The sequence below is a fragment of the Pocillopora verrucosa genome, chromosome 11, assembly GCF_036669915.1.
Source record: "Pocillopora verrucosa isolate sample1 chromosome 11, ASM3666991v2, whole genome shotgun sequence".
NCBI classification, from domain to species: domain Eukaryota; kingdom Metazoa; phylum Cnidaria; class Anthozoa; order Scleractinia; family Pocilloporidae; genus Pocillopora; species Pocillopora verrucosa.
Genome location: NC_089322.1, coordinates 20828297 through 20855440, shown reverse-complemented (window position 1 = coordinate 20855440; position 27144 = coordinate 20828297). Strand labels below are relative to the sequence as shown.

The 27144-nt window shown below is 37.9% G+C and overlaps 4 protein-coding genes and 1 pseudogene across 4 annotated transcripts; 2 read left to right on the top strand and 3 right to left on the bottom strand.

The window, feature by feature from the left end:
• The first annotated feature begins 1365 nt into the window (after positions 1 to 1365).
• LOC136284241 (DELTA-stichotoxin-She4b-like) lies at positions 1366 to 1893 on the top strand. The gene has a single exon (XM_066174094.1). The coding sequence runs from the start codon at positions 1366 to 1368 to the stop codon at positions 1891 to 1893; it is 528 nt and encodes a 175-aa protein (XP_066030191.1).
• A 2197-nt stretch (positions 1894 to 4090) lies between these two features.
• Positions 4091 to 5015, bottom strand: LOC136277009 (uncharacterized; annotated as a pseudogene).
• A 4962-nt stretch (positions 5016 to 9977) lies between these two features.
• On the top strand, positions 9978 to 11435 carry LOC136276983 (DELTA-stichotoxin-She4b-like). Its single transcript, XM_066158531.1, has one exon. The coding sequence runs from the start codon at positions 9992 to 9994 to the stop codon at positions 10589 to 10591; it is 600 nt and encodes a 199-aa protein (XP_066014628.1). The 5' UTR covers positions 9978 to 9991; the 3' UTR covers positions 10592 to 11435.
• Positions 11436 to 18353: 6918 nt separating this feature from the next.
• On the bottom strand, positions 18354 to 20508 carry LOC136284240 (DELTA-stichotoxin-She4b-like). Its single transcript, XM_066174093.1, has 2 exons — positions 20454 to 20508; positions 18354 to 18940 (listed from the first exon to the last, which is right to left on the bottom strand). The coding sequence occupies exon 2, from the start codon at positions 18909 to 18911 to the stop codon at positions 18354 to 18356; it is 558 nt and encodes a 185-aa protein (XP_066030190.1). The 5' UTR covers positions 18912 to 18940; positions 20454 to 20508.
• Positions 20509 to 21793: 1285 nt separating this feature from the next.
• Positions 21794 to 25984, bottom strand: LOC136284340 (DELTA-stichotoxin-She4b-like). Its single transcript, XM_066174549.1, has 6 exons — positions 25934 to 25984; positions 25422 to 25513; positions 24867 to 24926; positions 24028 to 24087; positions 23912 to 23962; positions 21794 to 23186 (listed from the first exon to the last, which is right to left on the bottom strand). Exons 2-6 carry the CDS (start codon positions 25489 to 25491, stop codon positions 22630 to 22632), a joined length of 798 nt encoding a protein of 265 aa, XP_066030646.1. The 5' UTR covers positions 25492 to 25513; positions 25934 to 25984; the 3' UTR covers positions 21794 to 22629.
• Positions 25985 to 27144: the final 1160 nt, after the last annotated feature.

Here is a 27144-nt window from a genome sequence, read left to right as displayed (position 1 = left end):
ATCTACAGAACTGAGTCTGCTTTGTACCCCTGGTCTGCAGTCTTCAGTCCGCATTTTACCCTCAGTCTGCATTCTACCCCTGGTCTGCAGTCTCTAGTCCGCATTTTACCCTCAGTCTGCATTCTACCCCTGGTCTACAGTCTTTAGTCCGCATTTTACCCTCAGTCTGCATTCTACCCCTGGTCTACAGTCTTTAGTCCGCATTTTACCCTCAGTCTGCATTCTACCCCTGGTCTGCAGTCTTTAGTCCGCATTTTACCCTCAGTCTGCATTCTACCCCTGGTCTATAGTCTCTAGTCCGCATTTTACCCTCAGTCTGCATTTCATCCCTGGTCTGCAGTCTTTAGTCCGCATTTTACCCTCAGTCTGCATTCTACCCCTGGTCTACAGTCTTTAGTCCGCATTTTACCCTCAGTCTGCATTCTACCCCTGGTCTACAGTCTCTAGTCCGCATTTTACCCTCAGTCTGCATTTCACCCCTGGTCTGCAGTCTTTAGTCCGCATTTTACCCTCAGTCTGCATTTTACCCTTAGTCTGCAGTCTTCAGTCCGCATTTTACCCTCAGTCTGTATTTTACTCCCGGTCTGCAGTCTTCAGTCTGCGTTTTACACTGACCAGTTTTAAATGGCCTAATTTCTTTGAAGGAGCCTCTATGTAACTATATATTGTTGATGTATTCCTTCTTAGTCCCGCCTGTTGATATTATCAATAGTTTAAAAAGGGAAACCGAATGGAAAAAGAAGTATCAAGGGAATAACTTTTTAGATGTCGTTGTACGTTTTAATCTCACCCGGCCGAATTTTTTTTCATCACGTTTCGAACATTTTTACTTAAGCACATGGTAAATCAAGTGAAGCAACAAAGTAATTTTATCACTTGATTATGCGGGACGTTACGATTTGCTAAGTCTGTAAAGACTGCAATCGATCGTTTCTTTGGAAGAAATAACAAGTTATGCATAGCGCATGACGGAAAAAAGTTGTTTTTTCTTTAAAGCCGTTCCCATGTAAAAGAATCATTTTTAGTTGTTCGTATTTACATGGTAAAACTTCATTTTTAGTCCATTTACATTATTAATAGTTCCAAAGGGGAATTAACCGATATGAAAGGATATCTTAAGCGATTTACTTTACAGCTCTTGTTAAAATTCAGTCGTCTCACTAGGATTTTTAGAAACTGTATAGGATCCCAAAATAGGAAAAGGCTCAAGTCTTAGTTGTCCTGAATTTCACAGACAATTCCGCCTCTTTACGACCGAATCGTTTCATTTTCGTATTGACTCAAATATGGTAAACGTTTTAAATATGCTTTGAAACCTGGGTTTTATGTTTTTGACTCACAGTGACATAGAATAAGGAGAACACGATGGATAATGTGATAGAAGCCGATAAATTAGGTCCACAAGTTCTGGATGATCTTTTCAAGTCAATGCCATCCACAAAGCGAGGAATTGCCATTGGCATCGCTAATCAAACATCTCATAAGTGGAGTGGAATGAATGCATACTTCAACTCTGGTAAACCTGGGCCAAATGCTTTACCTGAATTCGTGGAAAAAGACGAAGCAGCACTGTTCACTGCAACCAAAACAACTGGCCTGGCAAGAGGAAGTGTAGGCGTGGTTACCTTCTTCATCCCCCATGACAACAAGACCGTAGCAGTTATGTTTAGTGTACCATTCGACCGTAATTTGTATAACAACTGGTGGGATGCCAAGATTTATCCCAGTAGGAGAGAAGCTGACGATAGTATGTGGTCTGACATGTACTACAATGATAAACCTTTCAAAGGGGATGACGGCTGGCACGAGAAAACTATAGGCGAAGGTTACCGCGTGAAGGGCATCATGACAAGCGAAGGCCAATGTAAACTTCACGTAAAGATCTGTAAGTGAACCTTTACAAACTTTCTTGTAAAATTGTGAAATTACCGCCTGAAATTCGTATTAATTTTGCTGTTATTTACATGATAGCTTTTTTTCTTGTGAGATAAACAGTTCAATATTTAGTCGCAAAAATGGTGGCGAGGAAGTGCTTCAGATAACATTGAAGGCTTCATAGGACAGCGTTTTTTCAGATAGAATAAACATTTTTTCGGTCACAAAGCTGTACAAATGATTCATTTAAAGGCCTCGCATTATAGTATTTAATGTTTCGCGTCAAAGTGGCTTGATGTTAGACCATGAGCTATTAGGCTTTTCAGTCCATTTTACGGTTAAAATCGCGGTTTTATGCGTCCACCAGGTCTCATAGTTAGTGTAGAATGTCGAAGTCTATTGCCAAACTACCATATATTGAATCGACTTAATGAACCTTATATTAAAAGAGCTTTGTCAAGGTATTCTATATTTTCTTCGGGGGAGACAGGGGGGGGGGGGAAGGATTGGGGGGTTGGAGGGTGGGGTGGTACCTGAAGCTGTTGATTTCAGTAACGTCTTGCAAATCGAAACGTTTAAACAGAAGTCTGCTTATTCAAACCGGAGCATTTTCTCGGAGACATTCCTCTTTTTAAAAACTTGAATAATCGTGAAACTTAAAGAACACTCATAAATTCACATTATTAAATGGTTTCCAGATTAATTAAACTTTAATACGTAGGGTGTAGGTCTGGATTCCCAGCTAAGATAACAGATTGAGAAAAAAAGCTAAACTCAGCTTGGAACCAACTATTCTTCCTCCTAAAATCATCAGTGGCGGGCTTCACCTGAAAAAAAAATATTTAACAACAAAAATAAGAGTGTATTTCCATTGAGAGTTTCGAATCTAATCCACAGTAGTCACAACGACAGATCGGTCAGCAAAAACAACAAAAAGAACAAAGCTGAAGGAGCTAGCAAATGAGAACACAAAGGAGCTAAGGAGTAAACCTTCTTATGTGCGAGAAAAAAAAGAATGACATATCCATCGATCATCGGTTTTATAGTAAGGAAGAAAAGCAAAGACAGTGTCGACACTTCAGTTACATTTAATCTGGCAGTGATGGCGCTCAAGTCCGATTAACTAGTGATCATCGGAGATCTTCAAATAAGAGAAATATTGAAGTTTCACACCCTAACTCGAGTTCGTCAATAAACATACACATTCTGTTATGTATAGAAGCGATATCATTTGTAGATTTAAACACCATAGTCGGATTATTTAAACAAAGCTTAGCCGTTGTTTAACAAAACCTCGTCCAAAACAATCCTCAGATTTAGCTGAACCTTAAATCTGAACATTTATCTTTGTGAACAGTGTCAAGAGGGCCGAAAGCGAATAGTGGAACGACATTTATTTGTTTAAATCAACCCTCTTATAGAGAATCCCTGAGGCCCACTAATTGCGTAAAACCGTGGTTTGGGTGAGAACTCGTTAAATAACCGTAAATATATATATATATTATTTAACTGTGATCCTGTTCTGAATGCCGCTTATTGGCCTTCTTTGCTTCCCCATGGAGTAGTCGTGTGTTAGATGAGGAACGAAAAAAATGGTAATCTCTTAATCCTTTCACTCCTATGATCTCATTAGTAATTCTCCTTACTGTCTGCCATACAATTATTATGACGTAAGTCAGGAGAATTTGGTATTGGATCAACTTATAATCCCCTATTTAGCAAATTTTCTATATCCTCATCACTTGTCGGCCTTCTCGATATTGTGAGGAAAAATTATGCCTTGGTCACTCATGCATGGGTGTTAAATGGCTGAGCCCAAACCTCAAGAACAGTTGTCAACGGTACATTCTCCAGTGGATGAACATTCGCTGTTTACACACAGTGAACGGTCGCTACAGGCACAATCAGGTCCAAAACCACCGCAGTCTGGGCAGATATTAGCTATAAAATAGATTAAATTGTTTTTAAAAAACTATAAACTATCAGACGATGAGAAGCTCTGTCGCTGAAAGAAATAAAAAACTTCACAATCTTTCAAATGCTTGTGAGAGAATGAAAAGTTATCCTTTTTAGATGGGAACATAATCTTTCATAGCTGTTTTTCCATAAATCATTTATGGCAGTGCAAACAGTGAAGCCTTTTTTGCATACATTATTTGACAAAAGAGGGAAAAGGTGATAAAAAGTAAATTAATATATTATGTTTGAATTATAATTAAGATGCCTTTTTTATTTCAGAAATAAGAGTGCTAGTGTCAGCATAACTATCCAGACTTTCTAGAGTTGCAAATAGTAATGCTTGAATTTTCTTTTTGAATATGTGCTTCGGCAGACTTCGATAGCTTTCGGGAATACTGTTCCAAATTTTAGCCCCAACGATAGAAAAAGAGTTTTTATGATGATTAAGCCTAGAATACTTAATATAGTAGTTACCAGAAGATGCTGATCGGGTATTATACTGATGTATGTCTTGTGTAGAAATAAAAAGATTGCAGATATTTTTAGGTGTAGAGTTAGTGGTTATATCAAGCATTAAGATTGATGAAAGTTTGAAGTAGAGCATTGTTATTGGCAGGATGTTAGATTGCGCGAAATATGGAATCGCATGCGTTCTGAAAGGCAGAAAGTAGATCAGGCGAACAGCTCTCTTTTGGAGTATAATAATTTTTTCTAAATAAGATTTGGAGGCTTGGCCCCAGGCAATGAGGCCGTAAGATATATAGGGAGAAATTAAAGAATTATAAATACTTAGAAATGTTTTTAAGGGGACAAAGTGTCTTAGTCTCGAAATAATTCCAATATTTCTGCTGATTTTTAAAGCAATATAATTAATGTGAATGTTGGTCAATTATTACCCCTAGGTATTTAACATGATCCTTACGTTCAAGATCAAAAAACGTTTTAGTGCGGCTATCATAGGCCTTAATGCGGATGTTAAAATTAATGCGTTTTTGATATGGATGAAAAATTATATAGTTTGTTTTCTTAATATTTAACGAGAGTTTATTAGCGATTAACCAGCCGACAACCTTAAATAGTTCACAGTTGATGATAGTTTCGAGAGATTTTAGGTTTTTATCAGCATATAAAAGGTTAGTGTCATCAGCAAAGAGATAAAAGGTTAGTTTATCAGAGGCCATGTAAATGTCATTTACATAAATAAGAAACAGTAGGGGACCAAGTACACTCCCCTGAGGAACGCCGCAAAGGGTATTTTCCTTTCTAGATACGTGGGGACCAACTTGCGTGGTTTGGATTCTATTTGACAGATAGGAGGAGAACCAATCGTTTACTATACCACGAATGCCGTAGTGGGATAATTTATGAAGGAGGATAGAGTGATTGACAGTATCAAATGCTTTTTGAAGGTCAATAAATACACCACAGGAGAACATTCCCTTGTCCATGTTTGATTGAATTTTGTTAACAATATCAAGGATTGCATGCTCGGTTGAGCGCTGTTCACGGAAACCGTACTGAGACTCATAGAATAGGTTATGTTTGCTAAGAAAGGACTTTAGGCGGTTGTACATAATTTTCTCGAAGAGTCTATTAAAGACCGAAAGAAGTGATATTGGACGATAGTTCCCCGGTTCAGTTTCATCCCCATCCTTAAATATTGGAATGATCTTGGCATGCTTAAGTTTGGAGGGGAAAATACCCCTTTGAACTGAGTTGTTTATAAGAGTTGCCAGAGGGGCTGATATAATATGACATGAACATTTAAGTAATCGAGTTGGACACGAGTAAAGTCCATGGGACTTGTTTGTTGGCGTAAGCATTATTTCAAGCTCGATTTCAGAAGAAAGAACAGAGTCAAACACAAAAGAGCAGGAAGGAACATTTAATGGGAGGTAATCACGAAAAGACTTATGAAAATAGGACCTTTTGTTGCCATTTGAAAATCAAACACTGCTGTTGTCTGGAAATTCAATGTGACGGCCTCTTCAAATGAAATTATTCTTTTATGTTTACATAGCTAGACCGATAGAAGTCACAAATGTCTAACAACTAACCTGATACTGCAGTTTGTCGTTAACATGAAAACCTAGGTGCTTAATGTCTCTTGTGATTGACTCCAGACTTTGGGGAAGTAATACAACGAAACTCAGCGACAAAGTGATTTTGCTTTTATTAAAATACAAATAGGAGCTTAGTAGTTTAATGTTACAACTGAAATGTGATTAGTTTTATGTTTTCCAAGTAATGCCCAAAATTATTCTGACCTTTACAGTGAATGACTTCCTGTAGGCTTGGCAGTTTTCTAGATTCTCTTCATAATGGTTCAGATGAGCATTGGTATTATACTTGGCAGCAACACATTTATATTAGGCCTGTATTTGGTACACCACAACTCCTTTTCAGTTACTTGTTTGGTTTGGTTAATTCATCACTACAAATATACATGAAAAATTACACTCTTTTGATTGGCTGAAAACAGCTACCCCAGTAGGTGCCTTTTTCATTTATCACTTGTGCAAAATAAAGTAATAACTCAAGAACAAATGTAAACTAGACTCAGAAACACTAGATCACACTAGAAACCAGTCAGATTTACACAAAGTAGGTTGTGGTGATTGATACACACAGTAGCTGACCATAAAAAACAAAAGCTTGGATATTTTAATGTGATAAACACTAACAAAATTACATTCCTGAGTAAGAATTCAGCCGAAGGACAAATTTTGATGGCACACACTTCATTAAGTCAATACTGTCAAATTTATCTGCTGTCAGTTTGTACATTTCCTGTGACTGTGTATCTTTCATGTATACATTACTAATAATTAATAACATGATTTCTCATGTGATAAGCACTGGTAAATTTTTCAAATACTTCAAACTGCACACACCCTATGAGCTCATAACATTTGTTGTTTGTGAAAAGTTTACCTGTGCTTATTAAGAATACCAAAGTACACTTAAACGAAATGTTTAATGGAACTGACATTTGTTATGTTTATAGTTAGAGCTACTTGATGTGGATTAATAACCATCAGCATCCTCGGAGACCCAGGGTTCAAATCACGTATTTAGACCCCCTAAAAGCACAGATTAGTTACCAATTGTCATTCTGAATTTGATTGGTACCAGAAGTTCAATGTTTTTGTGGCAAATGAGGGTGAAGCAGGTCTCACAAGTCCTCTTGTGTGCTCTAAAAAAAATTATAATAAAGTTCGGATATAACGCGTACTGTCATTGGTTGAAAGAGCGTGCTCCATGAGAGTATAGAGCATAGAGCTGAGCTAAAGCTGTTACGCCATCTGCCAAATTGTATTATGTTTGACCTTTTTCCTGGACTGGAAGTGAAATTTCGGAACAAGAGAGCCGGCAAGTAGCAACAGAAGAACCAAAGAAAGGTTTTTAAAAAGGCCAGGCGCCGTAATTTACGTTGTTATAACGTGAACAGAGACGAAAATCCTCAAGGAGAAAACGAAATAGACATGCTTACGTACGGTAATGAAAATCAAACACAGCCAACACTCGTATAGTGTGTAAAGTTTCGTGATCAAAAGCAAAACGGAACAAAAAAAAACAGGAATGACGAAAAATATAACCAGACTGGCATAACTGTTAACATTCATACTAATTATGCCGCTGTAAGAGCGACTGCGATCACGCTGAGGTCCATCGCGGCTAGCTCATCATGGTGATCTTTGGTCATCGCAGTGAAGCGAGCCTCAGGAACTACATCAGCCGCCCTTCGAGTGAAAAGATAAGAGGTTGCTCTGCTATCCTCTCCGATGCGTTGAGTGGAAGGCCACACCAGTCACTGCGGCCGAGTGTCACGGCGCTGTCATCCCGAACGATCTTTATGTTCCCGTGAATTCGGTTGTCGTTCATTCATAAAACACTCGCCTTGAACTGTTTGTTTTCCACTTGTCATGTGAAAAAACTTACGTGTTTTTATGAGCCACAATTCGATCTAGTTTCACTGAACATTTCACTTTCAGATTCTGTATTAGAGACTAGAAAACTTTAGGCAGAAGTGTTAAATTCGACCTGCCGAACTATTCAAATTTTAGGTATTGCAGAATGTGAACTTTGATTGTTTAACGTTTTTGACAGCTTTAGTCTTGTACAGCCAATCAGATTATTTGAACCATTCTAACAGGGATTCTGATTGGCTTATTGTAGCGTGCTTTATGAGAGTATAGAGCATGCTGACGACATTGTTGTTCGCTTTGGAAGTAAAGTTTTTTTTGAAAATTGAAAGTAATGCTTGGGGAATTTAACGTATTCTTTATTATAAAACAAATAGAGAAGCCTTGATTGTGCTCTGTTCTGTTTAGGAAGCGGCTAGAACACTCAAGAAGTGGGGAGAAACACGAGACGTAGTCGAGCGTTTCTCCCTACACTTTTCTCTTGCTTTAGCCGCTTCCTGCGTGCTTTACAAGAGAACAAAGCAGTCAAGGCTTCTCTGTTTGTTAAGTGATACATGAAGTTCAGTTGCTTACCATGTTTGTTTTGGACCTTTTTGTACAGTAGATTAGCTCTTTGCATGATGATGTCAAGTTGACCTATTCATTTCGTGTCTCCAAATAGCTAGAATTTGGTAAACACACTGCATGAAATTGCAATGTCAAGAATACGAAAACTTGAAAGATTTTGGTACTTGAAATCATGATACCATCATGCACTTGCCTGTACATTGAACTCTGTTTTGTTTAAGTTATGTTTCTGATTACTGTTCCTGAAATCTATTATGGTGACACTCTATCTCTACTGAACTTTCCGCTAAGTAAAACCTCAAGATTAAATTGTAAATCTTATTGGGTTAAAAATGACTAGCAACGTTAATGTAACGTTACTTCTGAGTACTACTCAACTTATGATTCATTAAAATATTGCTTGTGCTCTGATCTTGTTATGCACCTATCTTTTTTCCCAAGATTCTTCCATTTGCAACCCATATCCACATACCTCAACTAAATTTTTCAGTGATCAATTATTGAAAATACATTCCCACAAAAACCAAATACAATAATTACAGTAAACGTTTTGCTCTCGACCAACTGAAAATAGAACTTTGTGCCCTAATGGCCAATAGAAACTTACGCTCAGCATTGTGTTACTTTACATGTATGCATTGTCCAAAGTTAGTCATACATTTAAACCAAATCAAGCTCTCAATGGCTTCTAGTGTATACTACATCGTTTCCCGAATGTTCTGGCCCTTCTGCAAAGTTTTGTTCTCGTGTACTGGTACGCAAAATGCAAAAAAAAATTAGGTGAATTGCTTCCCTAAGGTTAATTTCACTTCACTTGCCTTGGAAAAGACAATTAACTTACAAACTTCAGAACTCAATTCCACTTTGTAACGTAAACATAATCTTGATTGAATCTATCAGGCCACTATGGGAGATGACGCTGACCTTTTTTCAGTTCCTAAAATCCTCAGTTTACGTGTGCAATCTTTGTTGTCAAAATGAGACCTCTACGGCAAAGTTTGGGTAATAACCCTCATCTTGAAAATGAAACATTCCAGGACTATTATATGCTAGTTATCTTTTTTTATTGATTGAGAGGAACAATAACTAACTGCAATCAGATATTAGCTCTTCTAATAGAAACTCAGTAAGACACCAGCCATTAAAAAGCAGCTCAATTTCGTAAGCCACACACGTACGCATTGTGGACCTATTTTATTTGAAGGACATCTTAAGTAAATCAAAAATGGAGAATGAAATATCGAAATTATTGCGCTTGAATATGCGTTTTCACTTTGCCGAGTCTCTAAAAGGGCAATCGAGGTGTGACGCTTTCACATTAGTAGTCAAATCGAGGGCTTGTCTTTCTAAACAAGTCATGCATAGCGCTAGACGGAAAAAGTCACATTTCCTTTATCACTTGCAGTAGCTCGTATTTACGCAATAAAACTTCTTGTCGAGGGTAAGATAACTCTCTTGGATTGGTGCCTTTAGAACTCTTTATTGTGGTCGACTGCTGTTTAAGACAGATCTGAACTCAGCCACAGAGTCTACCTTCTTACTGTTTTAAATGGCCTAATTTCTCTGTAGGATTAGTGACCTAGAACAAGGAGAGCATTATGGATCAAGTAGTGATACCAGCCGATCAGTTAGGACCAAAAGTTGTGGAAGATCTTTTCAATTCAATGCCACCCACAGGGCAAGGAATTGCCATCGGCATCGCTAATGAAACATCTCATGAGTGGAGTGGATCGAATGCATTCTTCTTTTCTGGTAAACCTGGGCGAATTACTATACCTGAATTCTTGGGAATAGATGAAGCAGCACTGTTCTCTGCAACCAAAAGAACTGGCCGGGCAAGTGGAACTGTGGGCGTGATTACCTTCTTCATCCCAGATGACGACATGACCGTAGCAGTCATGTTCAGTGTACCATTCTCCCACCTTGTGTATGAAAACTGGTGGAATGCCAAGGTTTATCGCAATAAGAAAGAAGCTGATGAGGATATGTGGTCTCAAATGTACTACCGGCAAGAACCCTTCAAAGGTGATAACGGCTGGCATGAGAAAGAAATAGGTGAAGGTTACAACGTGAAGGGCATCATGACAAGCTCAAACCGATGTAAGCTGCAGTTAAAGATCTGGAAGCGGGAAAGCCAGGATTTAGTGTCCTGCCAACGAGTGTTTAATCTTCCCAGGTCAGTTGGCCAGCATACCCACTCACACCAACAAATAGTAATTAAAGAAACGTCAGAGCGACTAGTAGTTACAAGTTACCCAGAGTGAAGTAACTTTTATGTAATTAAGATTTTATAAGAGAACCAGTAGAGATTGAAGAAGACTTAAAAGGACAGGTCGAGAGTACTTTTCTAGCTGAGCCCAACAACTCAGTGGTAAGAGTGCAAAAATAAGGTAATTTGTTGTTAACATGCATACTTACTTTATTCGTCCCAAATGGGCTTTTTAGAATAAAGAAATAATTAAGACTATATACTATTAATTTACTGAGCTAATAAGCTAGTAAATAGATAGCATAATCTAATTAATTAATCAAATTTAAATAACAAAAGCAATTAAGTCTTTAAAAAGTTTGAGTTAAGGCTTCTCTTCAGGCCACGTTTGAAGTCCTTTAGTGTCGGGTTCAACTTAAGAGTAGAGTCAAACGAGTCCCCGAGTTTGACTGTCCTTTATTAGAAAGTTCTTTGCCCTGTGGCGGTTTTATACAGAGGAATATTTAGCACCTGGGAGTTCCTCGTTGTACGCTTAGTGATGGTAGCTCTTTGGATATATTAAGAAAATAAAGAGTCTGTTGCGCACCCAGCCGTGCATTGAAAGGTCATTATTGCGTGGCGATAATGCAACTGTCTTCGAGGTAGCCTCTTTAAATCTTTAAGAATGGGGGAAATGTCGTATTTCCTTGAATTGCTGACGATACGGGCCGCGAAATTTTGCACAGCTTGGATCCTACTCAGGTTGTGCTCTGAGGTGTTGCCCCAAAAATTACAACAATGATATAGCTTGCTAAAGACCACGGCATTAATTCCAATAGTTAAGGTGGTTGAGACAAAAGCATGTTTAACTCGATTAATCTGGCCTAGGCGTGCCATACAATTAGACACTGTTGAAGCTATGTGATCATTGTATGTCAAACAAGGATCCAGAATAACTCCTAAGTACTTAGCAACGGCAGCCGGTCTAATTTTCTTTCCTAATAAAGTTAGACTGACATCCTCTACTTAGCTGGCTATCGCTCTGCTGCCAAAAATAATTGAAATAGTTACGGTTTTAGTAGGGTTAAAAAGAAGTTGGTTTCTAAAGGCCGATCCAGTTACTACTGGACCGACTTATTCAGCATAAGTCTTCATTCAATTTAGTAATCGCGTTTGCCTGGTCCTGTAGGCTGAAATTAGTATCAGTTTAGTATCATCTATGTAGCACTGTGGCGAGCTGCGGCGTGGAATACTCGGAAGATCATTATTGTAGATGCAAAACAGCAACGGTCCCAAAATGCTTCCTAGTGGCTCTCCACAAGTCATAGGAAGTTGGTCTGATATAGTATTGTGGATATTAACAACTTGGTAGCGCGACCGGAGGTAGCTGTCAAACCATTTGATAGCGATAGGTGACTATCCAATATCCTGAAGCTTGGACAGGAGGATTTCATGGTCAACGCTATCAAAAGCTTTGCTCATGTAGAGCAGCACAGTGGCAGTTAGCTGTTTCTTAGGACTTCAAGGATAGTATCAGTTGTTTGTAAGATGGATGTCTCAGTAGAATTCCACTTCTCGTTACCGCACTTCTCGTTCCTCACCATTTGTTTGTTTGCTATTAAAAAGGATATAAGCTGATTGTGGGCAACTCTCTCGCAAATCTTTGAAAGCAGGGTAACATTGAAATAGGCCTATAATTGTTATGAATCTCTCAGTCGCTTTCTTTCAAAATAGGTGTCACTTTCGCAATTTTCCAAGCGTTGGGAAATTGAGCAGAAAGAAAGGTGGTATTAACAATCGATATAATTGAAGGTAGGATGGCAGGTAGACAGTACTTGATAACACGAAGTGGAATTTTATCTACTCCAGGAGACGTATTTGGTGCCATAGATTTGATAATCGTTTGTACTTGGTTTATATTCACATTAGCATCGAAAACAAACTGTTCAGAAACGGGGTTTTCCCGAGGGGTAAAAGGGAAATTGTGTGCTTCACACTAGAATTGTTCGGCCAAAGTGCTGATTTTCTGAATTGTATTCTTACCGATGTATACAAAGAAAATATTAAATTCGTTGGAAACAGTATTTACATATTTTGAAAAGGAACTCTGGGAAGCAGATTTTTTAGGAATACAACCACGAATTGCTTTCCACCTGATATTGGTGTTATTCCGTTTTCTTTGATTTGTTGTGCCATAAATTCCTTTTCAGCTAGGCGAATTTTCCGTTTCACCTCATGGCAATAGCTCTTGTAGTTAGACCGAGCCAATGGATCTTTAGGTTGTTTGAACTTATGTTTCCAGCATTTCTTGTTGCCATTAGGTCGCGAACTTCATCGGTGATAAAAGGATTCGGTCGGACGAATGGTATTTAAAGGTGCATGTCTGCCCAAAATTTCGTTAAACAACAAATTAAAAGGCGTAAAGTTCGGGATCGTCGAAGGTTTCCAGAACTGACCAAGGTGCCCTTATGAAGTCGTTATTAAATCTCTCCAAGGAGTAATTTTTGAAACTTCTAGTGGTCATAAACGTAGTTGAAATTCGCTGCTTTTCCTGTCTCCACGTAACATAGACAAGATCGTGATCACTTATTGATGACGACAGAACTTTAACTTGGGTGACTTGCTTCGCGTCTGAGACAAGAATTATATCTAATAAAACTTAGGTGGAATCTGTCAAACATGTTGGCTTAGTTACCATCCGGTATCAACTATATGTGTAACAGAAGTTCGCAAAAGCATGGGAATCAATTAGATCGGGCTGTAGCAAGTTACAGTTTATGTCCCCAAGTAAATAGATCGGTTCCTTCAGGAGAGATGCACAGATTAGACTTGCACCGAGGTCGAGCGACGTAGTTGGCGTTCGAGGAGGCCAGTAGGTCGTGCAAACAAGAAATAACTTCAAATTTGGTACTTGCATCTTTACTCAGAGTTGATGGAGTCCATTGTCCGATATTCCTGAAATTTCGTCGAGTACCTCAGACTTGAAAGTTTTGTCGCACGCAAGCGCACACTCCACCACCTCTCTTATTTTGGCGGTCGATTCTAAACGTAAATTGGCCACCGTAAAGAGTTAAAAGTCTGACGTTTCGAGCGTTAGCCCAGCGTCTATCGCTCTGACGAAGGGCTAACGCTCGAAACGTCAGCCTTTTAACTCTTTACGGTGGCCAATTTACGTTTTCAACTCGGCTGTTAACACCAAATTACCTATTATACTCTCCCACCGACGCAGCACCACAAAAATTCAACTTTTTTTTTATTTGCTCCAAAAGACCCTTTTGGTGAATCGTTTTCAAATATAATATTCAAAAGTTCCAGCGAGTTTTTAATTTGGAAAAAAATACGAAAGTTCAGATCGGCCAAAACGTACCTAATTTGCATAATTTCTATTGGGCTTTTAGTGCATTTTCACAACGCTCGCACAAGACAAAGAAAAATTATCTTGGATTAATTTTTTCATAAGTTGTTTTTCATTCCTTGGAGTAGCTTTGCAAATATATTTCATCTCCAACTGAACTTTCTTTCGTTTGTAACCACCCGCGTAAAGTACATTATATTTTCTATTGCGTTTGTACGCTGAATTTTGCTATATTTCAGACGACCACAACATCGGGGATATACAAATGTACATAAAATAAAAGAGCTCTTTTCAACGAGAAATTATTTGTGTTTATCATGTAAAAATATAATTTTTGGCCCGTGAAAAGCGAGCGCGCCAGACCAAAATATATAGCGTGCATTTTCACGGAGTTAGGCCATTTTCTTGCTGTACTCTTACTGCAAATCGCACGCTATTGGGACAAAACTCGACGTGTTTGGTCTCTACTTTAGTTTTGATTTATTTAAATATATCAATTTTAACTTAAAAATTAACCTACCTTTATTGTTAAGTGAACAAACCACCGTTTTAGGTAAAGTTTTTGAGTTGTTGAAATCTTATGACACCTAAACTTTTACTAATAAAGATACCTCTTGTAAAGTCCTCATTCACTCCAACGAAAGGCTAGCGCTCGAAACATCAGCTTTAGAGATTATTTACGGCTAAGCTACATTATCAACTCAGTTGATAAAACCAATTTATCTAGTTTCCCCCCCCCCCCCTTTCCGTCGGCGCAGCACCGCCGTTTCTCAGGAAACATACCTCACCTTCCGACATTTTTTCCTTTGGTTAGGCGAATTACATTCACTCTCTTGCCCTACTAAAACGCTGTTGTTTGACAAAGCTCAAATTCTTGTAGGCGAATGAATTTGAAGGGTTGGCTAACTAATTTAGAACATGTCACTCCGAGCAGATGACTCACTAACCAACAAACCAAACACAACATACTAACTTTAATTTATTAATCTTTGCTGAGTTCGATTACATTATTGGTGATGTAAACATCATATGCATTAGACATCTCCATGACTTATTTCAAACACCAGAGCAAATTTGGGATGACTTCAGCTTGCGTCAAACGCTACAAATTGTTATGTATAGCATTGTTCTTAATTATTGGACAAGGTTTATCTGAGGAGAAGAGAGAATTAAGAAAGGAATGAAAAACAGAAAGACAGAGTTAAAGTAGAAAAGAAAACTTCCTGTCTCTATTGTGAACATCCGATTTGACATAATATCTGATTTGACATAAAATTATTGAGGGCAGAAACAACTCGCTAATTACTTCATTAACTACCTCAGACTTGAAAAGCTGTGGTTCTCAAAGTTAGGCAATCAAATTGAAGTTTACCACAAGATTCAAGTGCTTGAGTTAATGATAGCATTTTTTGTTACAGTTTACTGCACGAATTCAATGGGAAGTCAAAGATCACGTAGACTTAATAAAAACACTAGTTTGTGCTCGAAAGTGCTTTGGACAGGATAAATGTCCCCGACACCTCTGTATGACGTCTAAGAGTTCCGTTTTATTGAATTGCTCCGGAAAACTCGGAATGATTGTCCTTCCTCCTCACAGTGATTCATCTTTTCTACAATTTTCCGCAAAGATTAAGCGGAATTTTTACTTTAAAAAAAGGGCCAAAGAATGGAATCACGTGATCGAGCATGAACATGATATAAGTGAACTAATTCGTAGTGCTTGTCAGTTGTAATCTCTCACAGCTTTGAGTTGGAAAGTTGCTACGCTATCATTCGAGGTGAGTATTCACGAATCTCAAGAAAAGATTTATCATTGTTACATGATGGTTATACCCAGTTGATGACACTAGCTATCAAGGCCCTTCCTGAAAAGGGTCATCAAAAACACTGAAAAAAATATGGTTTGCCTTGAAAATGTTACTTTATGATATTTATCTACTTTTCCTTTTTCGATTGAAATGTTTTGTTAGTTTTTGGTGAGAACAAGTTATTCAATTTGCTGTGAACAAAGGCATAAATATTATTATAAAATATTCATTATTTATTCCTTTTTTTAACATGATATTTTAAAAGTTCTCATTACGTAACCAAATGGGATTTTTTTAAGTGAGCAACAAAAGATTACTTATGTAATCCTGCCGGCATAGCTGCATGGCATGTTTACAACAATGGAAATCTGTACAATGTTTCGATTTAGCAGAATCTATATTTAATAGCAAAATAAGCACTTTCACAATAAGTACAAGTCGCTTAGCTTTTCTTTAAGAATTTGAAATGCGACGCCGCACAAGTTATCGAGCTCTTAGTACCTAAAGGAATGCTTGGAATCTAATTAGGTTCTTGGTACGTTAAAAGAAATTAAAGAACCATTCTTTGGGAAAAACGAAAAATGTTGAAATTGAGGATCAATTTTCGATTCCCTTCCCTTTTTTTACGTGCATGAGGGGGTAGCGTATTCGAGGGAATGTGGTACCCGAGGTGCCTTTGGATTCTCCAGACAATAACCCATTCTTCAAGCTCAAGCTTGTTCGCTTATGGACAACCTGAGTTAAAAAAGCTTACACCACTAGCATTTGAAATACATCAATCTCAAGTATATACTGTAAAGCGTAAAACATTGAGCGCTAGCAAGCCTCCTCATTTTAAAAAGTAAATGCTTCGAAGCTAGATTTTACGCTTTTGCCAAATGACCGGCATTCGGTCAAGATTTTCAGAACACTGAAAGGCTTTTGTTCTCCAGAAAATCGGATACGGACCCTCCCCTCCCTAAGAAAGGAGTAGGGACTACAGATGTTTGCTAGTATGAACCACTAAAAGACCAGTAGTCTTTCAATTTTGGTAAATTTGACGAATCAAAGAAACTCAGCCAGTCCAAATTGCCACATATTGATAACGGAGTGCTAAGCGATCCTGAACGGCCTTACAGATCACATATCTAATACATATCTAATACTTGGTTTACGCCGGGCTTAAGGCACGAAAACTTAGTTTCTAGTACATGTTGATAATGAATCTTTCCTATTGTTTGCATTTGAGCCTCGACGATCATATTGGTAAATACTCACCAAGGCGGTGGAGCAATGTTCTGACTCAAAGCTGTCAGACGGGCGCACTTGACGAATACCACGGATTTGTTTAACTGATATGATAAAATTCATGCGCAATCACGTGATAAGGCATTCGATTATTTGGGTTATAGGAACATTTTTCGCTAAATCTCTGCGACGAGTCAATAAGATGATTCGTTGTGAATAGGAAGGAACAATATCTCAAACTTCTTAAACTTTCCTGAACAATGCTAGAAAAACGAAATGTTTTGCAAAATTTAACCTTCCCCAGACATTTTAAGCCGGGCACGCAGTTGTGTTTTCGAATGCCACATGACCTTCAACTTTTTCGCAGGAATGCTGTGATAAAGGGTTTGTATAATTTTTTTTCCATTTTCCCCCACAGCCTTTTGCGACATTTCCCCCTGAAATGAGAGAAGTTCGTCACCACCTAAATCAGTTCGCCCCAAAATCTTCAACTTGTTTGCTTACGGTACCATGATTCATTCTGTCAAAAAATATGATACATTTTGATCAAAATGGATTTTCACAGCGAAACCATGACAAAGTGCCGATCAGTATGCTAATTCCTAGACGTGTTTACTGACGCATGACTAATGCCGATTAGGGGGGGCGATTAATTACTCAGGTCATTATCTTACTATTTTGACACTATTTTACGGTTATGTTCACAGAAAATCTTTGGAACTTGTTGTAATGAAATAACTGAACAATAATGGCTCCTTAGCAGCCAGAAAATATTCTTAAGCAATGACCAACCTATGCATTCCTTCTTTTTGTACTTTTACCTCCGAGTTGTCGGGCCCAGCTCGCGAACTTATTTCGACCTGTCCCTAAGTCTTATTTAATCTCTGTTGATTCTCTTATAAAATCTTAATTTCATAAAAGTTACTTCACTCTGGATAACTTGGTCGACTGACTCAAATTATGATCGATCACTCTCTCTTTGATTCTCCCACTACAAGTCTCTGTAAAGAACACGTTTTTTTATTTACTATTTTTAGGCATGCATGGACATGCTAACCATCTGACTTGGGAAGATAGAACAATCGTCGGCAGAACCCAAAAACCTCTAACAGAACCTCAAAAATGAATAACAACTTAGTTAATGCATCCGATCAATCGAATTAATCTTTGACTGCGTGGGCCAAGACAAAAATTTTAGTGTGGGTACAAGGCAAAAACAGTCGACAAATTAAGCACGTTTACTAATGGAGGTCAGAGAAGACAGTCACAATTAAGAAACTCATCGCGATAGTTTGAACCCACAGAAATTCTGACTTTGAATTCAAACGTCTTTAGTGTACAGCTTTGAAACTTACAAAATGTTTATTCTATCCGAAATACTGCAACGCCAACTTTTCAACAAAACAAAAACTGTCAAGTAAAAAATAGAACAAAGAACTAACAGACTTTCACGCAGTTATTTCAGTTTTTAGAGATTCCGGCTTCCAGATCTTTAACTGCAGCTTACATTCGCCTGTGCTTGTCATGACGCCCTTCACGCGGTAACCTTCACTTATTTGTTTCTCATGCCAGCCGTCATCACCTCGGAAGGGATTGTGATTGTAATACATGAAAGACCACACATTATAGTCAGCTTCTGTCTTATTGCGATAAACCTTGGCATCCCACCAGTTTTCGAACAAATTGCGGTCGAATGGTACACTGAACATGACTGCTACGGTCATGTTGTCATCTGGGATAAAGAAGGTAATCACCCCCACACTTCCTCTTGGTAGACCAGTTGGTTTCGTGGCCGTATACAGAATTGCTTCCTGGCTCTTCACGAATTCGGGTAGGACATTTGGGCCGGGGGAACCGGAATAGAAGTATGCATTCATTGCATTCCACTGATGGGATGTTTCATTAGCGATGCCAATGGCAATTCCCCGATTTGTGGGTGACATTGATTTGAAAACGTCTTCCAGAACTTTTGGTCCTAACTGATCGGCTGGTATCACTGGATCCATCGTGTTCTACTCGTTCTAGGTCACTAATCCTACAAAGAAATTAGGCCATTTAAAATTTTAAAATGGCAACGACACTGTGGCTGAGTTCAGTTCTGTCTTCTTCAGCAGTCGGCCACAATAAAGTGTTCTTAAGGCACCAATCCAAGAGAGTTATCTTATCCTCGACAAGAAGTTTTATCGGTAAATACGAGCAGTTGCAAGTGAGAAAGAAAATGTGACTTTCTCTGTCTAGCGCTATGCATGACTTGTTTAGAAAGACAAGCCTTCGATTTCACCTCTAATTTAAAAGCGTAACACCTCGATTGCCCATCTAGAGGCTCAACAAAGTGCAAACGCATATTCAAGCGCTATGATATCGATATTTCATTCTCCATTTTGTTGCTGCGCTTGACTTAAGATGTCCTTAAAAAAAACCTTGTGCGGCTGAATGAAATAAATTGAAGTTTGAAAGCCAAAATGTTATATCTCGTATTGTCTTCACTGTAATCATGAATGTATTGCATTTCTTCCCTTAGTTATTCCTTTTTGGAAATAATTATTTCACAAGTTCTCATTACGAATACAAATTAAATTTTCAAGCTAGCAACAAAAGATAACCGTAGTGATCCTGCCGGCATGTGGCTAGTTTACTGCATTGCAAAGTAGCGCGCTCTAATGTGGTCTGAATGATGGACATCTCTCGGCAAAATGTTTCATTTCTTCAGCATCTATTTTTCACACAAAAATAAGCTCTTTAACAACAAGTTCGAGTCGCTTAACGTAGGAATTTGCAATGCGACGCCACACAAGTTATTAAGGCAGCAAATGGATGCATGCATGACCTCATTTAGGATCTCGCTAAATTAAAACATTTGAAATCGTCTGAAAACCTAACCCTAAGCAAGCTCCTTCCTTTTTTACGTTCGTGAGGGAGTAGCTTACTAACGAGAACGAGATAGCCATGCCAAGTTGACTTTATATCGCCATACAGTAGCTCATTCTTCAAGCTCAAAAATATGCGTGGAATCTTGTTCGCCTTTTAACAAACGGAGTTAAAAGCTGACACCACTAGCATATGAAATAGATCCACCTCAAATATATTCTGTAGGTTGTAAAACATATGCGCTAACAAGCTTCTTCAATTTAAAAAGTTAATGCCTTGAAGCTAGATTTTACGGTGCTGCTAAATGACCGGCATCCGGTCAAGGTTTTCAAATCACTGGAAGGCTTTTACACTCCAGAAAATCGGATATGGACCCTTCTCCCCCCTTCCCCCCAAGAAAGGATTAGGGGTTTGAAACGTTTGCTTGTGTTAGCAAATAAAAGACTGGTAGTCCTTAAATTTTGGTAAATTTGACGAATCAAGGGAACTTAGCCAATCCAGACTACTACGTATCGATAACGAAGTGCTAAGCGATCCCGAACGGCCTTACAGATCACACATTTAAAGCTAGGTTTATGCCGGACTCAAAGCACCAAAACTGAGTTTCTAGTACATGATGATGATGCATTTCTCTAATTGTCTACATTTGAGCCTTAACTAGCATATTGGTTAATACTCACCTTCAGAGGTGGTGGAACAACGTTCTGACTCAAGGCTATCAGACGGGCGCACTTAACGATTACCACAGATTTGTTCACTCTTATTATTATGTTCATGCGCAATCACGTGACAAGGCATTCGTTTATTTGGGTTATAATCACATATTTCGCTAAATTTCTGCGGACGATTAAAAGAGATGATTCAGTGTGAAATGGTGGGAACAGCATTCCAAACTTGTCGAACTTTCCCGAACAATGCAAGAAAAACGAGGCTTTTTGCAAAATTTCACCTTCCCCAGACATTTTAAGGCACACAGTTGTGTTCTCGAATATCACATGACCTTTAAATTGCCACAGGAATGGCGCAATAAAGGGTTTATAAAAGGTTCCTTCCCATTTTCCCTATCACCTTTACGAGTTTGCCCCCTGAAGCAAGACAATATGCCCCAACCTTAACACCTTCCTTTAAACCTTTAATGTGTAAAATAATTCTTTTCCAGGTTTGTTTTCCCATCTTTTTGATCAGTCTATATGGTATACTTATGTTTAACCCTTTAACTCCTAAAATCTCATTTGTTATTCTCTTTACTGTATGACACACAATTCTTAAGATATTAAGAATATATGATAACGTCAAGAATAACGACAATGGTAACAACAAAGCTACATGAAACAGAAATGAACTTACAATTTGTGGTGCAACCAAGACCGGTAGCAAAAACTCTCAAACAAAAGTACACGGCGCTTGCAAAAACCAACGAAACGACTGCCCTAGATGAGATCAACTAGTGACTGAAAAATCTACCAAAAACAACGCTTATACTGGCTACCGGCGTTACTTAAACCTTAAGTAACCTCACACAAAAACGCCAACTTGATTAATAGAAAGAAAAACAATACAAAATAACTTCGCAGTTCTTGATGATAAACATATGCAAATTCTAGTTACTACAGCTTGAAATTACTAAAAACTTGAAAAATTTCTGATTTTAGACGTCGTACACCAAGTTAAATTGGACGCCGCCTGAAGTGAAGTACAAGCTATTCGTTGTTTGTAAGTGAGGCCATGTTCTACCCTTGTGACTGGTAAACAACTTTCTTATTTCACGACCGAGCTCAATATTTCACAAGATGTTCAGACATTATTAATCTCAGCAATATGCAACAAGCTTAGGTCGAGTGAACCTAGAGAGGTGAGCTAAGGGCACCACTGAGTTCTCTGTGGCTTTGTAGCAGTATCAAAGTGCAAAACCAAAGTGAGATTCAGATGTTAGGGGATTCTTTACGGTGAAGGGAGAAACAGATGATAAAAATGAAGACAGTTTATAAATAAAGCGGCAATTTGTATAAAAATAAAGTGGTTTTTTAATGACAAAATGTCTACAACATTCGTGCACTACATAGTTGTCAAAAAGAAGAAAAAAAAGGAACGTATTGTGAAACACACGCGCTCACAAAGTGAGCATCTTACAATACTATTACCAAAGCTTATAACTGATTTATCATATCAAAGGACTATCACACCTTAAATAATCTTTTCTGAAACCAGAACACTCTTAACGCGAAGCTTTATCACTCAATCGTGCCAATATCAAAGTGTTAGAATCTGATTGGTTCTTAACATCATTTATCTATTAAGTTGATTGGCTGTTGAAGGACTAATCAGAAAAAGTTTGTTATCAGACAGTTTCACAGCCAATGAAATTCATGCAGCAGATATGATAAACCAATGAGATTCATCTACCTAGTGAATGCTATCCTCTCAAAATAAACAAATTGTAATCCAAAGTTTCCAATGTACAACAAGGATGATTGAAATTGTAATGAGACTATTGAACGTTTCCATCATATACGAACGACCAACTTAACGCTACTCTTCTGGACAATTAGGAAAACAACAGTTGTTAAAGTTAACAATTGCGAGCTCTACGCGGATGATGGAAGATTGAAATTATTGAAAATGTGTTCCACTGGCGATTTTCTTGCACTTTCTGATTGACACGATTGAAATTATTCCCTTCCTGAATTTTACTCCACTTATAATGAAAGTAATGAATCAAAACGTTATCATGTGAAACCTAATAGCTACGTAAACGTTTATCCAAAACATTGTCATGCACACGACAAAAAAAATTGTTGGACTTTCACGCAGTTATTACACTATGTCAATGTACCAAAGACAAAAGCACGTAGGGATTCACTTATAGATATCTAATTCCATTCTACTCTCTCCTGCGCTTGTCATTATTCCTTCTACGCGGAATCCTTCACCTATCGCTTTCTCATGCCATCCATCATCTCCTTTAAAGGGATTTCCGTAGTACATGTCATACCACATATTATAATCAGCTCTCTTCTTACCAGGGTAGACCTTGACATCCCACCAGTTGCTATACCAATGATAGTTGAATGGTACGCTGAACATGACTGCAATGGTCTTGCCGACACTTGGCACGTAGTAGGTAAACACACCTACGCTTCCTCTAGCTACAGGGCCTTTCGTCTTCCTTGCAGTATAAAGACCCGCCTCTTTTCTCTGCACGAACTTGGGTAAAATTGTATCAGATGTACCAGAGTAAAAGTATGTATTCAGAGCCTGCCATTTGTAAGGTGTTTCATTATCAAAACCGATGGCAATCTTGCGGCCGACCGACGCTATCGTGTCAAGCAGTTTTGTAAGAGTGTCCAAGGTCAGCTGGGTTGCTGCTATCACTGTACCAGGGTCCACTCGCTTGCTCTGTTCATGTTCCCCCTCTGCAGAGAAATGATAAAAGAAATCATAGCCTTAAATCGAATGTTGGAATCTTACTTTTATCAAATAAAGCAATGATCCTTCCCTGAGGTGAAAAAGAAATGAAATTAATCTTCTTTAGAATGGTGATTAGAATGTTTATATATGCAATATTTCTTCATACCACGCCTAGGTTTGGGAAGGGGAAATGTTTGGAACTATAAACTCTCTGAACTTAATTCTTAGGATTGGTTTAATCAGATGTTCCAAAAAAAATTTATCCTTTAACTGAATTATCACCCCTTAAATGACTTGTGATTTTGAACAATCAACCGCCAAATGGTTTGCAAATTTAACCGTCTACCGTCAAAACGGACTTTTTTTGGATAACTCGAACCCCCTCCGTGGTAAATTATGTGCAGATAAAGTGTTTAATTTGTTCTCCATTTAGAGCGGTAAGTCATTCAAAATCTAGTTGTACGTGCAGAATTAAAATCAGACGAAGTACTTTAACAATTCGACGTATCCTAAAAACTTTTGGCTCCTACCGAGTTTAACATATAAGCTACTGGGATCCTTAATTGTTTCATAAAATATTCCTTTTATCTCAAGAGATGAAAAAACGCAAACTAAATATAGCTGAAATTATTTTTCCACATTTCTTTCTAAAGAAAAATTTATCAATAAAATTAATGATAATAATAATAATGATAATAAAGTGTTAAGAACTGAAAAGAAATGAGCTTACGGTCCATTTCTGGCTTGTCATTAAAACTCTTTTCGGGTCCAAAGTGGGAACCTGGAAACAAGATCATAATTTAACAAAACGAAACTGTATGTCGCTAAATAAAAGAACGAGCTCACCGAGTTCTCCTTCATTGTTTTCCTCTTCTCCACGTCCTTGGATGGAATCATTCTGTACACCTGAAAACAGAGTGAAAATTTAGCAACCTCTACACTCTGATTCAAGCCGACAGATAGCGTTGCAAAGTGGTCACAACATTTTATGAGAATGAATGAACGATGGTGATATCAAATGCTGTGTAATTTGAGAAGCAGAGAAAACTTAAACGATTATTGGGTTAAAATGCCTATCGACGAAGTAAACGTATTTTATAATTTACGATCCGGAAAAAATCTTTTGTCCTATGTAAGATTGATCGATCAAAAACACATCCTTCCCCGGAAACTGTCACGGCTCAACAGATAGATAATGGATTCTCGGAGACCAACCTTAAGACATATGGCTGTGAATGCGAAGGTAGAAAACTTTATTAAAACTCCTTTTGAAGTTGGGTGAAATTCTAAGCTATACCTAAAGCTACTTTGATAAATATCAATTGGCATTCACCTTACGGAAAGTACTGAGGTTAGAGGCTATTTTAGAAATTATTGTGAGACAAAACTGCTTATGACAAAAAAATTCTTTAGCTTCTCAAAGCAAAAAGCTAACAAAATACAAAAAAAGTTTGCAAGTGAGGTGTCAATACGCGAAAAAATGATATCAACTGTTGATATTCTCTTGTACGCGATTGATTGTTCCATTTTATCAAGAGGAAAAAAGGTTTAACTTTTAAAGACTGTTAACGAACATAATACGTTATTTAAAATCTGCAGAAAATAAAGTAAGAAAAAAGATAGTAGTTTTATCCGCAAAGAAAACTGCACATAGGCGCGAATTAGGCATGAATAAATGACCTTACCCATTTCTAGTTCAATGTTTCCAAATTCTTCGAAATCTTCTTCGAATTCAATGTGGGCACCTGAAAAAAAGTGATTTAGTATTTTATATTTCTATTGTGCGCTGAGCCGACCGATAACATTGTAAATTGGTCACTATTTGAATTAAGAATGAATGAAAAGTAATGATAGTATTAAGGTATTTACTTCTTGGGTTTAAGGTGTCACAAGTATCGATATTAAACGACGTTTGACACGAGAAGCAGAACACAAAATTTCAGGTGTAGCGTTAATTACTTGTGTTTATATAAAGGTTCTGCACGCTTTGTTCTCTGGTTTGTTTATCCGTTTTTCTCTCCCATATGGCTCCAGGAGAGTGGAGGGAATGTTTCTGATTATCACAGTAATAATCACTTCTCGTTTAAAGCTCTTGCTTCAGAACCACAGAGAAGCAGAAAGCTGACAGTTGAGGTACACAAGTCTTAAATCATGACTCGCAAATGTGTTTTCTGATTTCAATTTCTCACATGTTTGCGATTTGAAATTTCAAACGATCTTAGAAAGCCCCTTGTAAATACCTGATACACAGCAACCCATGAAAAACACGACCAGGAAAATCGAAAAAACTGCACGCGTCTTCATTTTCATCTCGCGTTGGCTGTGGTGGACTCTATAATAGAAAAGAGCAAAATTAGAATGGCTTTGTTTGAGGAAACAGATAAGTGACGCTATAAAGTGAGAGGGGACGCGTCGCTATTTCGCATCTTTTTGAGAACCGATTTTGTCTCCAAACCATTGGAAGAAAAACGTTTCCGTCATTTTTCGACGTCAATATATAGTGCGTAATATTTTATGCCTTTGTTCACAGCAAATTGAATAACTTGTTCTCACCAAAAACTAACAAAACATTTCAATCGAAAAAGGAAAAGTAGATAAATATCATAAAGTAACATTTTCAAGGCATACCATATTTTTTTTCAGTGTTTTTGATGACCCCTTTCAGGAAGGGCCTTGATAGCTAGCGTCATCAACTGGGTATAACCATCATGTAACAATGATAAATCTTTTCTTGAGATTCGTTAATACTCACCTCGAATGATAGCGTAGCAACTTTCCAACTCAAATTAAAGCTGTGAGAGATTACAACTGACAAGCACTACGAATTAGTTCACTTATATCATGTTCATGCTCGATCACGTGATTCCATTCTTTGGCCCTTTTTTAAAGTAAAAATTCCGCTTAATCTTTGCGGAAAATTGTAGAAAAGATGAATCACTGTGAGGAGGAAGGAACATCATTCCGAGTTTTCCGGAGCAATTCAATAAAACGGAACTCTTAGACGTCATACAGAGCTGTCGGGGACATTTATCCTGTCCAAAGCACTTTCGAGCACAAACTAGTGTTTTTATTAAGTCTACGTGATCTTTGACTTCCCATTGAATTCGTGCAGTAAACTGTAACAAAAAATGCTATCATTAACTCAAGCACTTGAATCTTGTGGTAAACTTCAATTTGATTGCCTAACTTTGAGAACCACAGCTTTTCAAGTCTGAGGCAGTTAATGAAGTAATTAGCGAGTTGTTTCTGCCCTCAATAATTTTATGTCAAATCAGATATCATGTCAAATCGGATGTTCACAATAGGAAGGAAGTTTTCTTTTCTACTTTAGCTCTGTCTTTCTGTTTTTCATTCCTTTCTTAATTCTCTCTTCTCCTCAGATAAACCTTGTCCAATAATTAAGAACAATGCTATAATAACAATTTGTAGCGTTTGACGCTAGCTGAAGTCATCCCAAATTTGCTCTGGTGTTTGAAATAAGTCATGGAGATGTCTAATGCAAATGATGTTTATATCACCAATAATGTAATCAAACTCAGCAAAGATTAGTAAATTAAAGTTAGTATGTTGTGTTTGGTTTGTTGGTTAATGAGTCATCAATAAGTCTGTGTTTTAAGGATGCAGAGAGTTTTTCGCATCTGCTCGGAGTCACATGTTCTAAATTAGTTAGCCAACCCTTCAAATTCATTCGCCTACAAAAATTTGAGCTCTGTCAAACAGCGTTTTAGTCGGGCAATAGAGTGAATGTAATTCGCCCAACCAAAGGAAAAAATGTCGGAAGGTGAGGTATGTTTCCTGAGAAACGGCGGTGCTGCGCCAACGGAAAGGGGGGGGGGACTTATAACTAGATAAATTGGTTTTATCAACTGAGTTGAAAGCATGGAAAATTTTGAGCTCGGCCATAAAATGGAGAAAGATGTCATTCTTCTTGTAAAACACGTGGGACAAAGGTCTTTTATTTCC